At 43.1% G+C, this 20,354-nt stretch overlaps 1 protein-coding gene across 1 annotated transcript in view; it reads right to left on the bottom strand.

Moving 5' to 3' along the window:
- Positions 1–19,552, bottom strand: part of CNN3 (calponin 3) — a 78,297-nt gene extending 58,745 nt beyond the window's left edge. The window contains exon 1 of the mRNA XM_082834602.1: positions 19,533–19,552. Coding sequence (XP_082690728.1) covers positions 19,533–19,535 — 3 coding nt within the window. The 5' untranslated portion in view covers positions 19,536–19,552. The remainder of the gene's footprint in view (positions 1–19,532) is intronic.
- Between the last annotated feature and the right edge of the window lie 802 nt (positions 19,553–20,354).

The following is a 20,354-nucleotide window of genomic DNA, read 5'->3' as shown; positions in this document are numbered from 1 at the left end:
TCTGATGTTGACAAGTGGCTAGTTTGTCCATATTTCTCTGCATTTGTTTGGGTTTTCCTCAGATCTCTGTTTGGGTGAAAGAGGAGCACAGGCAGCAAGGTTGTTTAATAATTTTTTCTCAGGGTTTGCCATGCCACTTTGCTGAGCATCTCCCCCGTGCCCTGGAATGCGATGGGGAACGTCTCACCACTGACCTGCTGTGTTTCTAGGGGTAGTTTGCATCCTGAGAATGACTGATTAGGTCCTTGGGATACCCTTCCATGACCATCCCAGGTAGAGTCTTGATTTCTTCTACTGCTTTTCTTTCTTTCCTCATTGATCAGCCAGAAAAAAAGGAAGAACAAAAGCAAAGTACATAAACATATTCTACCCCTTTTTAACTGTGTTAAAAAATTCCATCTCCTCTCCCGGCTTTCTTTCCTCTGCCCAAACTTAAAAGTTCGTGTTCCCCCAGGTTGTCTCTTCTGAACTTTGGCTTCTGCCTCCCCTCACTTGCAGGATGCTCCTTGGTGACTTAATCCAATCTCAAGCACTGAAAAGGATGATTCAATCCAGGCAGCCCCAGACCCGTGTATTCACCTAACGGCTGGACATCTGGACACACTGGAATACCCCAAAGGCTCCCAATGCTCATTACACCCTCATCTACATCCTTTATCTATTTCTTTAAAGCTCAATTAATGGGAGTCATTCTAGTCATTTTATTCCTCACCTTCCAACAAATTCTAGTGATTCTGCCTATTTCAGTTATCCACTGCCGCATACCACAATGCCCACAAACTTAGTGGCCTAAAACAGCAAGGATTTACTATTTCTCATAATTGCATGGTTTGGCTGGGAAATCCTCTTTTGTTTCTCCTGGGCTCATTACGCTGCCTGCAGAGAGCTAGAGAATGAGCCGGCTGGGAGGTGCAAGTGGCCTCACTCACAAGTCTGGCAGTTGGTGTCGGGGGCTGGTTGCTGGCTAGAGAGCCTCGGCTTTTCCCCACCTGGCTTCTCGTTCTCCGTCAGGCTAGACCGGCTCCCTCATAGCAGTCTCAGGGCAATGCTCCAAACCAGCAGCAGCTACCATGCAGGTGAGCCCTAATTTTCAGAACTCTCATGTCATATCTGCTGCATCTTATTGGTCAACCCAAATCCCAAGGCCGACCCGGATTCAAGGAGGCGGAAAGATGGACTCCACTTCTCAGCGGCAGAAGCGGCCAAGTCACATTGCAAAGGAGCGTACATACTGAGATGGGAGGAATTTGTGGGCATGAAACAAGCGACCACATGACCATACTAAGGATGATGGAATTTGTCCTATGTCAAGATCTATCACAATCTGACCTGCATTTTAGGAAGATAACTCTGGTAGATTGTACATAATGAATTAGAAAGGCCAGAGGTGAGAGGTAGAAAGCCCAGGAGGGAGTTTGTTGCAGTAGGCCAGGGAAGAAATGTGAGGGCATTGGTCATGGGGTAAGGATGGGGAGTGTGAATAGAAGGATGAGAGTAGAATTTCTGGAGTAGAATTCAGAGAGAGTTGAGTATTTACTATATGCTCAGTACTAGCATAGGTGATATAGAGAGATGAGATGGAAGATACTAGTAAAACAGAATCCAGCCAATGTAGAAGCACTTAAATGTTTGTATAAGTTGGAACTTAAAACATATTTAGGGGGGCTTCCCTGGTGGCATAGTGGTTGAGAGTCCGCCTGCCGATGCGGGGGACACGGGTTCGTGCCCCGGTCCGGGAAGATCCCACATGCCGTGGAGCGGCTGGGCCCATGGGCCATGGTCGCTGGGCCTGCGCGTCCGGAGCCTGTGCTCCGCAACGGGAGAGGCCACAACAGTGAGAGGCCTGTGTACCAAAAAAACAAAGAAACACATATTTAGGAAAAGGAGAAACCTAATGCAAAAAATTAGAGGTGGTAGTGAAGTGTACCCCTCTTTTCTCCTTTTGATAATAGAAGCTTTCTCCTGGTAGATCCATTTGCATGTTTCAGATGGGACTGGTTGGCCTGTCTACATCCTCCCCCAAATACACATATCTTCCCACTCTGGGGGCACAAGGTCCAGCACTGGCCAGAGCGTCCCCCACTCTGGCCATAGTACTGGTTCAGGGATGCCAATATGTCCGAAACCTGGACGAGAAGCATCTGCCCCGGGATGGCCCACAGGCACTGTCTAGTAAGACTGTCTCCTTCTGCTGGGCTTGCCAAGCCGTGAGGACATGAGGCTGGAGCTGCCAATGCCATGTTGCTCATGAGGGATGGAAAGACTGAACTCTAATGGTACACTTTTTGCTCCTGGATTCCAGCCATGCTTAAAACAGATGTAGCCAAGATTTCTCTTTTACACAAACCGAGAAATCCTCTTTTTGCTTAAGCCAGTTTAAGTTGCACTTCTTTCACATGCAACTAAAAATGTTCTGACTAATAAAAGACAACCACAGATTGTACAATCAGGGGTCATGAAGATTCTGGTCTGTTACTTCTGTGCACACCTCTCTATACCATCCTGCACACTTCCACTACATTGTTCTTCTAAAATACAAATTATTGTTTGTATGCAAAAATATTCTGAGGATCTCCATTATTTATATACTACTTTGATTCAATTCAAACACAATCCAGATTTAATTTGCTTTTTTAAAAAAGTCAATATTCTCCCTGGTATTCTCTCTAGTCAAATTGTTTTTCTGACTACTCCTCAAAAAATTACTTTCTCATTTCTGTCTCTGTTTTCTTACTCAAGCCTCCTATTCATCCTCTTTGCAATGTCCTCCCCATTCCCTCTGCCCGTTTGGGACTTCCCTGGTGGTGCAGTGGTTAAGAATCTGCCTGCCAATGCAGGGGACACAGGTTCAATCCCTGGTCTGGGAAGATTCCCACATGCTGCGGAGCAACTAAGCCCGTGCGCCACAACTACTGAGCTCGTGTGCCTCAGCTAGAGCCCCCAAGCCACAACTACTGAAGCCCGCGCCCCTGGAGCCCGTGCTCCGCAACAAGAGAAGCCACCACAATGAGAAGCCCACGCACCGCAACGAAGAGTAGTCCCCGCTCGCCGCAACTAAAGAAAGTCCGCACGCAGCAACGAAGACCCATCGCAGCAAAAAAAAAAAAAAAGAAAAGAAATCCCACTCATACTTAATGTCTCAGTTCAAGTACAGATCTTCCATAAATGCTCTCTCTGAACATAACAGCCCAAGAGTCTTTCCTTCCTCTGAACACCCACTGTATTTACCTTCCATCCTGCTCATTGCACATGTAATATGTTCTGCTTTCTGTTGTTATTTAACCTTGCTTTCCTTGTGAGATTTTAAATCTGTGAAAAGTCTAATGATGTGAGGTCAGTCACTCAGGAAATTGACACAAGAGGCTCTGTGTCATCTCAGAAGGAAACAAATTCACCGAAGAAAACACAAAAGGAATTAGAGTTGAGGTGTAGTAAATCTTCTTAAAAATACATATAAGAAGATGAGTGTTCACGAAGACGACTGTGGTAGCTACCAAATTCTTGCTTCCTTTTCTATAGTAGAGAGTTGTTGTCAGGAAGCAGCTTCCTGGTCAAGGACCACATTTCTCAACACCATCATCCTTCTTGATGGAGTCATGTGACTAATGTCCAGCAGTGGAAAATGAGTGGAAATGATGTATGTCTCATCTGGCCAAGGTGGTTAACAAGATGTGCCTTCTCTACTCTCACTTTCCTTTCTGCTGGCTGTACGTAGAGGACTCAAGCCTGGAGGAAAGTGGATCATAGGATGAAAGAAGCCTGGGTCTCTGAATCACCACATAGTGGAAAACTGGCCCCTGACAAGCTCCCTGAGCTTGGGAAGGTATTGGGAAGCTCCCTGAGCAAGACATCAATTCTACTGTGTGCAGCCACTGAAATGTGCAGCATTGTTTGTTATAGCACTGTATTCATCAGGGTTCTCCAGAAAAACAGAATCAGTAGGATGTGTGTATCTATCTATTTACAGAGAGATTTATTTTAAGGAGCTGGCTCATGTGATTGTGGTAGATGGCAAGTTCAAAATCTGCTGGGTGGGCCAGCAGGCTGAGACCTAGGAAGAGCCAATGCTGCAGTTCAAGTCCAAAGACCATCTGCTCAGGGCTTCACTCTTGCTTGGGGAAGGTCAGATCTTTGTTCTAGTCAGGGCTTCAACGGATTAGATGAGGCTCGTCCATATCACAGAGGGCAATCTGCTTTACACGGAAGCAACCAATTTAAATATTAATCTCATCCAAAAATGCCCTCGCAGAAACACCCAGAATATTTGACTCCATAACTGGACACCATGGCCCAGCGAAGTTGACACACAGAATTAACCATCACAAGCAGCCAGTATTGCCTGAATTTACACCAAGATGTGCTGAGAATAGGGAGCCACCCATGCAGAAATGGCATAATTCTCATGCCCCTGCCTTCACTCAGAGGCTGTTCCTGCTCTGGTAGAGGAAGACGCGTTATTTTCAAAATATGCTGAAAACATCAAACTTTCTACAAAGGCATAATAAATTATTTGCCAAAGCATTGGAGAATACACTGTAATCATTACACCGTAAGCCATCATGTCTGCATCAGAAAAGATACAGTCACCTGAGTTTTAATACAAAATGTGTCTCTCTTCCTAGAATCAGGCACAGTGAAGATGATCACCAAGGAGCCTGCCTTACGCGTCCATCTTCAACAGAACTAAGTGATGTGTTATTCTTGTGATGAGTGGTCTTTCAAGTGAGATCACCCGACCCCTGTTGTTCACCACTGCGGATTTCATGACATGGTTCTTATTACGAAGCTTGTAAGCAGAGGAGAAAAACAGGACTGAAAAGAGGATTGCTGTACATCCGTATCTCAGGAAATAACTTCCTTGCCTTCAACAGCAAAAAAAGATCACTCAAAAGCTAAGTGTCTCACTGCCCCCATATATCTTATAAGAAAGAGCTGGAAGGGAATTGGTATTGCTTCTCAATGTTTACACAACACTACAGGTTGTGTAGCTCTGACAATAACATTGAAAAGTTTACTATACCCAACATTCTGGTCAATGCCGCATAATGATCTTCTCCCTGAAACCCACCCTAATCAACCCAGAGCTCCTTATTTCAACAGGCATGCATTCATTTATTTAACAAATATTGATTGAGCATCTACTATGGCTATAGCACCGTATCAGGAATTATAAAGGATTCAAAGAAGTACAAGTTGTAGTCTCACACATCTCAGTAAACTCTTACTATATAATCTCCATGTACGGTAACTTTGTGTCTGTGTGTATACATGTAAAGGATGAGGCTATTCTATTTTAACCATGTGATCTGGAAAAAGGGGCCTGTTTTCTGGGTCTCCTCCCTTGAAGGCCATTCTATCTCTCTGATCTTTGAACTGTAATGAAATTACACACTCACGACATGGACAAGAGGGGACATGGAGACCCATTCTTTTGTGGGGTCGGGGTGGGAGTGCCCAGCAGCCCATGGCCCCTTATCCACTTCCCAGTGGCCCCTCCTCGATTCTAGAAGGACATCATGGCAGGTGTGGCATGAGGAGAAAGTCTGTTCACTTGCTGACCTGCAAAGGGTGTTAGCAAAGAACTAGAGCTACTGCACTCCCAGACAACAGGCAAGGCCACCCCACAGGCTCAGCTTGGTTGGTGCCTGTACAACCTGACTGCTGGAGACCAGATGCTGGAGCAAGAAGCCACCCGCCCGTTGCCTCCCTCCCCTCTTCTTCCTTCTATTTTCCTGTCATTACTTCTTGAAGCTCCGGGGGTCTTGGAACCATGAACCTGGAGCAGATCCTCCTTGTTTGGCACCGTGGCAGGGATACCCAGGCCTTCAGTGTGCAGGCCTGTCAGCCCGTCCGGCGTCTTTCATGCCTCAGAGAGGAGGGGGCCATTGGGAGGAGACTTCCTACCTCCCCATATGGTGCAGCTCTTGGTTTATTTATCAGACTGAAAGGTTTATATTGAAGTTTAGGTATTTTTGTTGAATTGAACCTTTCATAATTCCCCTGGCTAGGCTGCAATTCCAACATCTCAGCTTACCAGTCCTTGCTCCCGAATTTACGTGCTGCCTCCCTGCCCAGCCCCGCCCTCACCCCTGCTGAGCCTCAAAAGGGCAGGGCAGCCGGGAGGGCCTGGAGGAGGGTGGGATTCCCGCCCCCCCCCTCACATAAACAAGGAAGTGAAGGAAGCTTCTGTACTCTTACAACGCCAAGCATGAAATGCTGTGAGTCTGAGCATTTATATTACTCACCTGGGATTAAGCATGAAAGGCTTTACTTTTTCAAATCAGTTAAGCATGAGCCTCCACGATCTGTTTCAGGACTCCTGGTTATCCCTGTAATTATACTTCAATGAATGCACTGGATGTTCTGAAAAGCTTTAATAAAACAACAACAATAATAGCAGCTACCGTTTATAACTATGCTCCTGGCAGCGCACCAGCTGCTTTAACGGGTACCTTTAACATCTCCAAGCATTCTCATTTGTACGGAAGAGATAACTGAGGCACGGAGAGGTAAAGTCAACAAACAAAAACTTGCCCAAGACATACAACAGGTCAGAGGTAGAAGCAGGATTCAAACGTCAGGGCTTCCGTTTTACCAAAGTTCTTTTCATCTACTCCGCTATCTCATAGGAAAAATGAAGTAAATCAAATTACACTTTAAACCTACTGAGATTTGCTATCTATAGGACCTGGGGAATCCTTTCATCAAGTAAACAACAGTCTGTGTGTAAATCCAGACTTCATTTATGTACGTGTATAATACATAATTTGGGGCATGTTTAAGGTGAGCTACAATGTTTGGTCATCCTATTTGGGAAAGTAAAGATGTTTCAAGGTACACTAAAGAGGCCTTTGTTATTCCTTTGCAGATATTTATCGAGTGTTGCTCTGTGGGAATACAAAGGTGGGAACAGCAGAGGGTCCCTGTCCCCACAGAGTATATAGCTTTTGGCTTCCTGGAGTGCACCGCTCTTTACTACTGGGTTGCTTAGAAAGAGAACGTCCATTTTATTTGTGGCAACAAGTCAATAGTTTAAAAAACTTTCTTTTCTACTTATCACAGTGATACATCTCACACTGTAAAAGGGAAAAAAGCAAACATTACAAGAATATGAAATATACAAAGTTAGTTTCCAGTATTGCCAGACCCAAAGAAACAACCAGAATTACAGATGAAAACCTTTCATATTTAAGTCTCTTCCTCCAAAGGGGAAACAGAGGATACAGGCTGGTACCTCGTCCTCTGGCACAAGCGTCCCTGGAGACTTTGTTTCTAGACAGCTCCTAAGCTTGGGGCAAGCAAAAACCCAGCTGAAAATAAATACAAAACAAAACTCTGGCCAGCGGGTCCGACAAAGGCTTTTTCCCCCCTGCCTTGTTAATTTATTTCCATGAAAAGACGCCAAAGACATCTAAAATTGGGATTGTTCTAGAAAATCCAGGGTGGATGGCCACCAGATGTATATGGGGAATCAGGGCACACCACAGTAAGCGCTCAACAGATGTCTGCTGAATGAAAGGAGCGAAAACTCTGTCCTGATATTTAGAAAATTAAACCAAAACAACCTTGAAATACAACATGGAAGACTTTACAGGTTTTATAGGTTTTCCGTTTAACTCCCCCGCCCCACTTTTTAAAAAATACACAGCAAAGGGAAAAACAGCCAACCGTTTCCTGGCTGAATTTTAAAATTTTGCTTTCGGTTTCTGCCATTTCAGTTCCGGTATCATGCTCCGAGGTGCACTGAGGTGCAGCAAACCCCGGGGGTACCCAAGGCCGTTTGAAAAACTTTGACTGCACCCCAGGCAGCAGGAGATACTAATAATGGGATGTCAACACAGTCCACACTCAGGAACCTCCGGGAGAAGAACCCAGAGATAACCCTGGGTCTGCGGTACAGAGAACTTTGTGAAAATGCCTGACTGCAAAAGGGTAGCACGGGTTTTACAAGGGCCATGAAGAAATGAATTTGAGTTAGTAAAACTTTTCATTGAGTGTTTATTGTGCTGCAATGTGCTTTACATCTATTACCTCACTTCATCTTCAAAACAACTCTCTAAAGAAATCACAGGTATAACCCCCACCTTACAAATGAAACAAATGAGGCACAGAGAAGCTCTGTAACTTGCCCAGGGTGAGGGGAAAAGGCAGAGACACGAGGTAAATGCAGGCAGCCTGGCCCCAGACCTCAGCATTAAACCTCTCTGCTACAGGGAACTAGATTCAATATCTTGTAATAACCTAGAATGGAAAGGAATCTGAAAAAGAATATATACACATATATATGCATGTATGTATAACTGAATCGATTTGCTGTACACGTGAAACTAACACAACATTGTAAATCAACTATACTTCAATAAAAAAAAAACCCATCAAGCCAAAAATTAATTAATTGATTGATTGATTGATTAGTGGGACCAAAGGGGGAAAAAAAAGCCAACCTCACTCTGCTAGAGGGCCTGTCAGATGACAAAGAAACTTGATCGATTACTGCGTTGCTAAGTTTTAGGTGGTTTTTACCCCCCAAAACGTGAACAAAACATAACTGAAATGTAGACAGTAACATTTTTAAAAGTTCTTATGCTTAAATCTATCATTTGTTCATTCTTTTCGGGTTTTTTGTTTGTTTTGTTTTTTTTGGCTACACCACGCATCTTGTGGGATCTTATTTCCCCGACCAGGGATCAAACCCGTGCCCCCTGCAATAGAAGCGTGGAGTCCTAACCACTGGACCACCAGGGTATTCCCTGTTCATTCTTTTTGAATGAAGTCCCTACTATCTGTCGAGCAATGTGCCAGCACCTGTCGGGAAAACAAAGGTGAATAAAGTGTAATCCCACCCAAGAGTGTTTCGAGTGAGTTTTGGAATCACACCTATGTAGGTTTGAATCTCAGTTCTGCTGCCTATGAGCTGTGGGACTTTAGGCAAGTTTCCCAACTTCTTTGAGTTCAATTTCCTCGCATAGAACAGAGGGATAGTAGCAGCTCTCTTACGAGGTTGCTCCGAAGAGTAAATGCGCTGAGGTGTGCAGGGTGCCAGCCGAGTGCCTGATACATCGTGCACACAGCAACCACTAGCCAGGCTCCGGCTCAGACCCTTACACCCTGTGAGGGAGGTGAGACTCACTAGACAAAACGAATGATGCCTTCCCTCTGGGATATCCCAGTGTGAGCCGTGGAAGACCACTGGGAAGCACAACCTCAGGGTAGAGAATTCTTTTTTCTTTTTTTTCTTTTTTGGTACTTAAATTATGCAAGTAACATATAATTACCTGATCAGGGAGAAAATTCAAATACACAGAAATCTATACTCTAAAAAGTGACTGTCCTTCACTTCCCTAATTTTATCTCCTCCATAGTATAACTTTAAATGAAGAAACTGATTTTAATGAAGTCAGTTTTAGAAATTGGTTTCTGGCCTGAGAACCAGAATGACAAAGTTCACGCTTAGCCCTTTGTTGTGTTCTTGTTATCAGTTATTCAGTGATAGGCAGGAGTGTCTTTTTAGGTTTCACTACCATAGTTCCTATCTGAGCTCCAGATATGTAATTGTGTTTTTACTGCATATTCTTTAATGGCATTGTATGCTAAGTCAAGTCAATTGTTCTCACTTTAGTTCTTTGGATGAGATGCAGTGGAAAGTAGGCCTAGGAGTTAGGACACAGGACTAACTTTGTGACTGGCTGGCTCTGTGTTTTGGAGTGTCTTTGGTCCTATGTCCTCACCTGTTTCAAAAAAAAGAAAAGTGAAGGTGTCCACTTATAAACCCTCCATCTCTAAATTCCATGTTTCCACATCTGAGCTATTAACTTCTCTGTATGGTACTCACAGAAGACAAATAAAATATCCAATTGAAATAAGTTTTCTTTTGCTGACTGCAAGCAGAATTAGCATATTTGTGCTTTGGCAAACTGTTACTCCTATGGTCTTTTGTTTTGACCCCAAAATGGTTTATTTTATATCTCAAACTTATATTCAAATGATTATATCTGATTTATTTTGCATGTCGGCCTAACCACTAAGCATATGTCATCACATCACTTAATTTATAACAGAACATAAATTTGCTGTGTCGGCTCCTTTAGCTAAAATAGAATCTAGTAATTTACAGTCATCCACAAAAGAATTCACAGTGACTACTAAATAACGATAACAATAGCCAAAAGACTCTGGAGAGAAATTTAAACACTCAAGGCAGATTTCTGGAAAAAAATTATTTTCTTTAAAAAAATTTCCATTACTCTTCTTTTTTTCTGTCTTCTTTCTTGCATCCTGCTGCCTTCAGAGAAGGCTTTACACACACACACACACCCCATTCATTTTCAGGGGAGTGGGATGATTGAATAGGCACAGAGGGAAAGGAGATAGGTTGTTTGTTTTTCCTCAAATTGAAGAAAAGATTTTAAAATAAATAAATAAGTCCTTAAAAAGCCTCAAAATCTTAAGTATAAGTTTTGTTGCCTTTTTTTGGGGGGGGGTAACAGAAGCGTTACAGAAAATCTAAAGAAAGCTATGGTCTCTCTTTCCAGAGAATGCATAAATCTCAAAATTTGCAAACATTTCCATGGACCCCAGTTTAAAGATCCCTGGCTTAGTCACTGAAGAAACAATTATTGAAAAATATTGGATGTATGGGACTTCCCTGGTGGCGCAGTGGTTAGTACTCCACGTTGCCAATGCAAGGGTCTCAGATTTGATCCCTGGTCAGGGAACTAGATCCCACAAGCATGCCGCAACTAAGAGTTCGCATACCACAACTAAGGAGCCCACCTGCCGCAACTAAGACCAGGCGCAACCTAATAAATAAATAAAATGAATAAAATAAATATTAAAAAATATTGGATGTACGATTATCAGATATATTACATAGGTAATAGTGGTAAGCTAAATCCTTAGTTTTCCAAAATATTTAATGCATAATTTGTGTATGGTGTAGATCAATTCCCATTTATTATCCAGTAAACTTATGAAAAAAATAATGTTTACAGGTTTGGTTAGACAAATATGGGTTTTAGACCATTATACCCCCTCTCTGGAACAGTAGAGGGAAAAGTAAGGAAATTCTTCCATTGTACTAACTTGTTTCTTTCTCAAAACTTGAATACACCTTTTAACACATGTTGCCTTAAATCTACACATTCAGTATCCTCTGTAAGCCAGGACTCACATGGTGACACTTTGATACTTTGTGTGGACATTCACCTCTAAACTATTGATAGACAATAGAAGCAGCAACAAATCCATAAAATCCCGGACACTGAATGGGAATTGTCTTGATTAACATCAAGTTAGAATCTCCACAAAAATCCCTGATGCTTGTAAGAATTCACTGACTTCTGTTGCTCAAACCAGATCACTCTAGTCTATGTTGATAAGAAGTATGTGTTGGCAGCCCACCAAAGACGAGTTGCCACTTACCCCATTGTTTTTAGGACAGAAATAAAAACCTATCTTGGTTCTTTATGAATTCCTCCAGGGGTTCTTATTGATCTCCAGAGAGGCAGTCTTCTAAGAAGACTGCGTTCAAAAAAAAATTGTAACATATGGGAAGTTGTAGTAATAATTTGAAACATGGGTACATAAAGAGGAAACCAAAGAGAAAGACAAAAGAGACTCCATATAGGGGCCTGGAGTAGCTTTATTAAAGCCCATGACTTGGAAGCATGTTGAGAAGCAGACAAATTACTTCCATAACCAGTATCCTGAATAACCTTTTTCCATCCAAAAAAGGCCTTTGAGAGGTGAGTAGGTCATGAGGCTGGAGCCCTGTGAATGGAATGAGTGCCCTAATAAAAGAGACCCAGAGAGCTCTCTTGTCCCTTCCACTACGTGAGCTTATATCCAGAACACGGATGCCTATGAACCAGGAAATAGCTCACACCAGACACCAAATCTTCAGGCACCTTGATTTTGGACTTTCTAGCCTCCTGGAATGTGAGAAATAAGTGTATGTTGTCTATAAGCCACCCAGTCTATGATACTTTTTCATAGCCGCTCGAATGGACTAGGACAGAAAACATGGCAAAAATGGAACAGGCATAGAGATTCTAATGCCCATCAATATTCTCAACGATGCCACACTTTGGGTAAGAGAAGATGAGAAGGGGCGAGATGGTGCAGTAAGCACAGAGGCTAAAAGTACAGCATCTCAAGTCAGGCACATCTGGGTCTGAATCCTCAAGCTGCTGCCCATTGACTTCAGGTAAGTCAACAAATGTCCCTCAGTTTCTTCATCAAGGAAAGGGGAATTATAATAGTACCTATTGTTCATGGTTGTGAGGGTTCAATGTAAGTGCTAAGTGTTAGGGGCACCATGAGTACCTAAAACATGCTTGTTAAAATTATCAGACACTATTATGAATTTAATTTCATTGAATCATAGAATTCTTTTAAATAAAAACTGAGCTTGGAGTCCTTTGAGAGCAAGTGCTTACTTCTCATTTTATACGTTAACATTAAAATACATTATTAGTAATTAAATATTCCCTAGTCCCCCACCAGCTGCCTTTGGCTGGATGCAAATTCAAGAAGCTGAGACCAGGTTAGATTACTCCATCTACTAAAGGGATAGAATGTATCAATAAAGTCTGCTGCCATACCCTCCAGCACCAAGAATAGTCCTGGCAAGTCGTAGGCACTTGGAATAGGGAGAAATCTTGAAGAGGATGGCTCGAGAAAGAAGGGCAAAAAGGTGTGTGTGTGTGTGTGTGTGTGTGTGTCTGTGTGTGTGCGCGTATGTGTGCGCGTGCGTGTGTGTGTGTGTGTGTGTTTTAAAGGGAAAAGGAAACAGAAAAAGAGGCTGGTAGAGGAAGAGGGAATTTGGCAGAGAAAAGAAGTATTTAAAGGAAACAGTAAGGATGTTTTGCTGGTGATGTGTGATGCAACCCTCCTCCCCCTTCATCTTCAGCAGAAATCAACATTGTCATTCAAAGCCTTTGGAATCATACTTAGGGTATTTTGGCAGGTGACAAGGCAGTCACTGACCTCCAAGACAGTCCCTGGGCCCAGGAAGTTCTATTACATTTGTGTTGTATCTAGATCAGGGGTCCCCAACCCCTGGGCTACGGACCACTACTGGAGGAAGAATGGGCACGCGAGGGATCTAGGTTGTGTGCTCCCTATGAGGATCTAATGCCTGAGGATCTGAGGGGGAGCTGAGGCGGTGATGCTAGTACTGGGGAGTGGCTGCAAATACAGATTATCATTAGCAGAGAGGATTGACTGCACAGAGACCATAATAAATCAATTGCTTGCAGACTCATATCAAAACCCTATCAGTGAGTGGCAAGTGACAATTAAGTGCATCTGGTGGCCGACTTTATAGTGGCAAGTGAGTTGTACAGCTGCATCTGGTGGCAGGCTTTAAGTCAGAATCCGACACTTATTTTAGTCCACACATGGCCCGCCCATTGTTTTATTTACCACTTCCGTCTGCGCCTCTTTCCTGCACTGTGCACTTGTCTCAGTCACAGTTTTGGTAAGACAACAGGCTAACCCTAGCCAAAATGAGTAAAAAACAAATGTTGCTGGAGAGCTTCTTTGAAAAGGGGGAAAGACCCAATGATGAGAGCAGAAGACTCTAAGACTGCCAACAGAAAGAAAGTTGCATTTAAAAGAAAAAAACAAGAGTCCTACTTAAATTACGGGTTCATTGCAACAGGTGATTCACATTCTCCAAGCCCGCTTTGTGTAATACGTGATGACTGGCTATCCAACGAAGCCATGAAATCTTCAAAACTGCTTTGCCACATCGAGGCCAAGCACCCTGCATTAAAAGACAAGCCTTTGGAGTTTTTCAAAAGAAAAAAAAGTGAACACGAAGAAGATAAGCAATTATTGAAGGCCACCACTTCATCAAACGTGTCTGCACTGAGAGCATCATTCTTAGTGGCTAACCACGTTGCTAAAGCTAAGAAGCCCTTTACTATTGGTGAAGAGTGGATCCTGCCTGCTGCTAAGGACATCTGTCGTGAACTTTTAGGAGAGGCTGCAGTTCAAAAGATGGAATGTGTTCCTCTTTCGGCTAGCACCATAATTAGATGAACTGATGAAATGGCACAGGATACTGAGGCACAACTGTTAGAGAGGAAGTCTACTGATGTTGACAACAGGCAACAATGTTTGTTTTTGTTCGATATATTTTTCAGGAAGATGCACATGAGGATATGTTATGTGCATTTTTGTTGCCAACCAACACCACAGCTGCAGAACTATTCAAGTCTTTGAATGATTACATATCAGGAAAACTGAACTGGTCATTTTGTGTCGGTATATGCACAGGACAGAGCGGCTGCCACGACTGGACGGCTTCCTGGTTTCACTACTCGGGTCGAAGAGGTCACTTCTGAATGTGAGTCTACGCACTGTGTCATCCATGGGGAAATGCTGGCTAGCCGAAAAATGTCACCTGAACTTAACAACGTTTTACAGGATCTGATTAAAATTATCAACCACATTAAAGCACATGCCCTTAATTCACGTCTGTTCATGCAGCTCTGTGAGGAGATGGACGCAGAGCACACACATCTTCTCTTATACACAGAAGTGAGACAGCTTTCTAAGCGTAGATCACTGGCCAGAGTTTTTGAGTTTTGAGAGCCGCTCCAGAGATTTCTTTTAGAAAAAGTCACCACTGGCAGCACATTTCAGTGACACACAATGGATCACAAAATTGCTTGCTTGTGTGACATATTCAGCCTGCTCAACGAACTCAATCTGTCACTTCAAAGGAGAACGACAACTGTGTTCAAGTCGGGGGATAAAGTGGCTGCATTCAAAGCCAAACTGGAATTATGGGGGTGATGAGTGAACACTGGGATTTTTGACATGTTTCAAACATTAGCAGAGATTTTGAAAGAGACTGAGCCAGGGCCTTCTTTCTCCCAGCTGGGGCATGATCACCTATCTCAGCTTTCAAAAGACTTTGAGCATTACTTCCCAACCACAAAAGAACCCCGAACTGGGAAGGAATGGACCTGCAATCCATTTGTGAATAAGCCAGGTGAATCGACTTTGTCCGTGCTAAAAGAGGACTGACTGCTTGAGATCGCAAATGACGGTGGCCTTAAAAGTATGTTTGAGACAACTTCAAATCTCCATATGTTCAAGGCGGGATATCCTGAGACTGCCACAAAAACACTGAAAAGCCTGCTTCCATTTCCAACATCCTATCTTTGTGAAGCAGGGTTTTCTGCAGTGACAGCAACCAAAACAAGATTACAGAGTAGAAGCAACACACTTCGGGTGTCACTGTCTCCCATCACCCCCACATGGGACCATCTAGTTGCAGGAAAATAAGCTCAGGGCTCCCACTCTGCATTATGGTAAGCTGTATAATTATTTCATTATATACTACAATGTAATAATAATAGAAATAAAGTGCACATTAAACATAATGCGCTTGAATCATCCCCAAACCATCCCCACCCACCCACCCTGGTCCGTGGAAAAATTATTTTCCAGGAAACCGGTCCCTGGTGCCTAAAAGGTTGGGGACCGCTGATCTAGATGAATAGGGGTCCAGAGAGGTCAAAGGATTTGCCCACAGACCTAATCAATGGCAAGACCAGAACTTAGATCTCCCGATTCCTACCTCATGGGCCTTCCCATGAACTGGTGTGAGGCTCTCTTCATCTGCTGCCATACTTATTCAACCTCACTGTGAAGAAGTTAGAACATGGTCAGTACAACCTATTTCTGGCTCTGCCCACAAACCGGGCCTCTGTTCACGGATGCTGCACTGTGACTGAGTGTCCAAAGATTTCAGACCTGGCTTGATCATGTACCATCTGTGGAGCCTTGGAAAAGTCATAACCTCTCTGAGCTTCGTTTTCATTATTTGAAAAATGGAAGCCAAGACGACTTTCCTCTCAGTGTCTTTGCAGGGATCAAGTGAGATGCTGTGAAAGCTGCATGTAAGACGGTATTAGACACATGTTTACTGTGTTTTTTCTTCTGGGTGGGGAGGGCCGAGCTGCAAGTCTTGTGTGACCTTAGCTCCCCTAACAGGGACTGGACCCGGGCCCTTGGCAGTGAAAGTGCAGAGTCCTAACCACTGGACCACTAGGGAATTCCCTAGACACATGTTTATTAAGTAGTTATTTCTATTATTATTTGTTATACTGCTGTATAATATTTCTTAGAAGACATTATGTTTCCTTTTTTTCTACTCCCTAAACTAATGGTTCACAGGAATTGTCATTTTTTAAAATCTTATTTTCTTTCATTATGTAATACATAATCAATATAGATTTTTAAAAATTATAGAGCAAACTTCATACATAATTTCTTAACTCAGAGAGAGCCATTTTAAACCTTTTATATGTTTTTATCCCTTTTTAAACGTTGCATATATTTACGTAGATTTTCAAACTGTGCTCGCAATATACACTTATTTGCATCATTTTTAAAAATTTACTTAATATAGCATTTTAAGCATTTTTTACACCATTAAATATTCTTCAAGAATATGACTTTCTTTTTTTTTTTTTTTTTTTTTTGGCGGTACGCGGGCCTCTCACTGTTGTGGCCTCTCCCATTGCGGAGCACAGGCTCTGGACGCGCAGGCTCAGCGGCCATGGCTCACGGGCCCAGCTGCTCCGCGGCATGTGGGATCTTTCCGGACCGGGGCACGAACCCGTGTCCCCTGCATCGGCAGGCGGACTCTCAACCACTGCGCCACCAGGGAAGCCCAAGAATATGATTTTTAATGACTGCACAAATAGTCCATTATCTGGACATATCACAAATTTTTTAAATTTATTTTTTTAACAAAGTATAGCTGATTTACAATGCTGTGCCAATCTCTGCTGCACAGCAAAATGACTCAGTTATACACATGTATACTTTCTTTTTAAATATTCTTTTCCATTATGGTTTATCACAGCATATTCAATACAGTTCCCTGTGCTATACAGTAGGACCTTATTGTTTATCCATTCTAAAGGTAATAGTTTGCATCTACCAACCTCAAACTCCCAGTCCAAAATACCGTATGCTAACACATATATATGGAATTTAAGAAAAAAAAAATGTCATGAAGAACCTAGGGGTAAGACAGGAATAAAGACACAGACCTACTGGAGAACGGACTTGAGGATATGGGGAGGGGGAAGGGTGAGCTGTGACAGGGCGAGAGAGAGGCATGGACATATATACACTAACAAACGTAAGGTAGATAGCTAGTGGGAAGCAGCCGCATGGCATAGGGATATCGGCTCGGTGCTTTGTGACCGCCTGGAGGGGTGGGATAGGGAGGGTGGGAGGGAGGGAGACACAAGAGGGAAGAGATATGGGAACATATGTATATATATAACTGATTCACTTTGTTATAAAGCAGAAACTAACACACCACTGTAAAGCAATTATACCCCAATAAAGATGTTAAAAAAAAAATAATAAAAACCTCCCAGTCCATCCTTCTCTCTCCCCCCGTCCCCTTGGCAACCACAAGTCTGTTCACTATGGACATATCATAATTTACTAAATGTTTTCCAATTTAGATTGTTTCCAATTTTATTCTATTATAAATACTACTTTGATAAACCCCTTTGTGTATAATCTCGGTTCTAAGCTTACCATTCTTTCTGTATCTCGGTTTACTCATCTGTGAAGAACTAATAATATTAACTACTACATGTGGCTGTGTGAGGATCGAGTGAGTGAATTCATGCAAAAGAGGAAGGATTGTGCCTGGCACATAACAAGCACTCAATACCGTTAGTTACTATTATTAACACTAACTTTAGATATTTGTGCTTCATATCTAACACATAGCTAAATTGAGTACTTGGTACTAAATACATCAAATTATGCCTTCAAAAAATACTGCAAGAATATTTTTAGAGCTTTGTTCAGAAATTTGCTTTTTCAAATTACCTATAATAGGCTGGATGTTTCATGATGAATAGTCATTGAAAGCATGTTTAGTTAGATTTTATTTCTGTGCCTCAGGATGTCCTTGGAGGGAAGGTGGGGGTCTTAACATATTAGAAGTCATTTCCTGGCTTTAGAGTTTAAAGGAAATCAACAAAGGCCTACTTATTTGATTGGCCAAACACTTGTTTAACAGGGTTAAAATCTAGTTAAGGTACCTTCCTGATATTCCGTGGTTGGTCTAGCAGCTGTGGGTCAGAAGTTCAGAACAAAAAGTGAAATCCTAGGATTAACTGTCATACTCTTACATCAAATATTTTTCTGTTGAATCAACCTCCCATGGTAATTTTTTCTGGATGAGGCTTGGCCACCACTACTGTCTGCCACATTCTCAGTTGGCACCAATAACGTAGTTGGGGGAAGAAAAGCAGCTTAACTGGTGGAAGATAGCTTTTCAGGACCTTCCCTGCATCTCATGAGGCCCTCGGGGATCTGCGGGGTCTGCAGATTTCGCTGGGTGGCAGCATGAAAGGCAAGAGAGCCTGGAATCACAAGGACAACACTCTGAGCCCTGGCTCCACCACTAACCAGCTGTGCGACCTCAGGCAATCACTCAAGCTTTTTGCGTCTCAGTTTCACCCTCTGTAAAAATCGATGGTAATAATAATACTAATCTCATTATTCCCACCCCTAACATTTACAGGACCCCAGCCAAGAGCTTAAATAACTTCCCCCGGCACTGGCCTTCTCTTTCTACCTCGTTCCACCGAGGAGTTTTGTGCCTTGTATCCTGCCCCCAGCCTGCAGGGCCTAAAAGCCTTCCTTACTCTTCCCCACCGTAAACCAACCTGGGAGGGTACACCTGAGGAAGAGGACCCCGCAAGTCCTAGAAGCAGGCCTGGGCCACTGAGGCAGGGGATTCTGGGGTCCTTGGCAGCCAGAGCTTGGTCCAGAAAGGGAGTGTGGGCTCGGGTGGTCACACCCTTCTGGCCCCATAAGGAAGGAGTGGCAAGTGGAGGGGTTCTCTATAAAGTGTGGGAACTCCATTGCCTGGGTCTGAGGATTAAATAAGTCACTGCACGCACTGTGCTTAGTGCAGTACCTGGCATTGTTGCTAGCATGTGATAAAGCATGCAAGCTACTGTTACTATTGCCGTGGTGGCAGTGCTGTTGGAAGGGATCTCAAAGATGATCTCGTCCAAATCCTTCGTGTTACGTACGTGGTGAGGAAACACAGATATATTACAATTAACTGTGATTAAACACATGCATAGGGCTTCCCTGGTGGCTCAGTGGCTGAGAGTCTGCCTGCTAATGCAAGGGACACGGGTTCGAGCCCTGGTCTGGGAGGATCCCACATGCCGCGGAGCAACTAGGCCCGTGAGCCACAACTACTGAGCCTGCGCATCTGGAGCCTGTGCTCCGCAACAAGAGAGGCCGCGATAGTGAGAGGCTCGCGCACCGCGATGAAGAGTGGCCCCCGCTTGCCGCAACTAGAGAGAGCCCTCGCACAGAAACGAAGACGCAACACAGCAAAAATAAATTAATTAATGAAGAGTTAGGACTTCAACATATTCATTTTAAATAAATAAATAAATAAATAAAAATAAACACATGCATAGTGGCAAAGCCACAACCTGACCCAGGGCTCTTACCATGCAGCTGCCTTTCCTCTGCTCCATAATGCAGTCTCCTCAGCAGCACGACGAGTTTAGGGTCAGCACTGACTTTAATATTCCCAGTCCACAGAGGTGACTTGTGCTCTTGCCGTCTTCTGGATAGGAGCAAGGAGTGTGTCCTTGGAGAAAGGGGACACCTTCAGTGGGAGTCAGTGCCGGGAACCTCCTGTGAAGGTCTCATCAAGTTGAGGTGGGAACACCTCAAATATTTACTGAACAACGAGAAGCCCAGCCCTTACATGGATAAAGAAGAAGGTGACGTTCTGTACTCGAGAGCAGCGTAGTGAAAGCTCCAGGACTGAATATTCTAAGTCAGAAAAACGTATTCCGGTTCAGAAATCAGATTTGCAGACTGACTGAATTTCTTCTCATGAGTTAAATATGAACAAAAGTAATTTGTAAATTTCCTTCCTTGTTCTCATTTTAAAACCTAGTTTGTTTCATTTTACCTGTAATCAATACATTCTTTGACTTTTTAGCAGTTGAAGATTGCTAACATGATTTATATTTTTGAAACTTTTAATTTTGGAAACGCTCAAATACATACAAAAGTAAAGGGAATAATATAATATGATGAAGTTTGGGTATAATGATGCCCAGTGCACCCACTGTCTCCCCCGCCCCAATTCCAGGGAGATCACCTATGGCTAATCCTGTTTCATCTGTAAACCTGCCTTCCTTCCCCACCCTGGCAATGAAGTTTGAATCAAATCTCAGGCCTTTTATCATTTCATCCATAAACACTTTGTTTTCTATAAGATTTTGATGAATTTTAAGCTCTTTCTCCATCTGGCTGCT

This window comes from Leucopleurus acutus, assembly GCF_964270905.1.
Source record: "Leucopleurus acutus genome assembly, chromosome: 2".
In the NCBI taxonomy this organism is placed as follows: Eukaryota; Metazoa; Chordata; class Mammalia; order Artiodactyla; family Delphinidae; genus Leucopleurus; species Leucopleurus acutus.
Note: the sequence above shows the minus strand (reverse complement) of the source record. Positions and strands in the feature narration are given on the sequence as shown.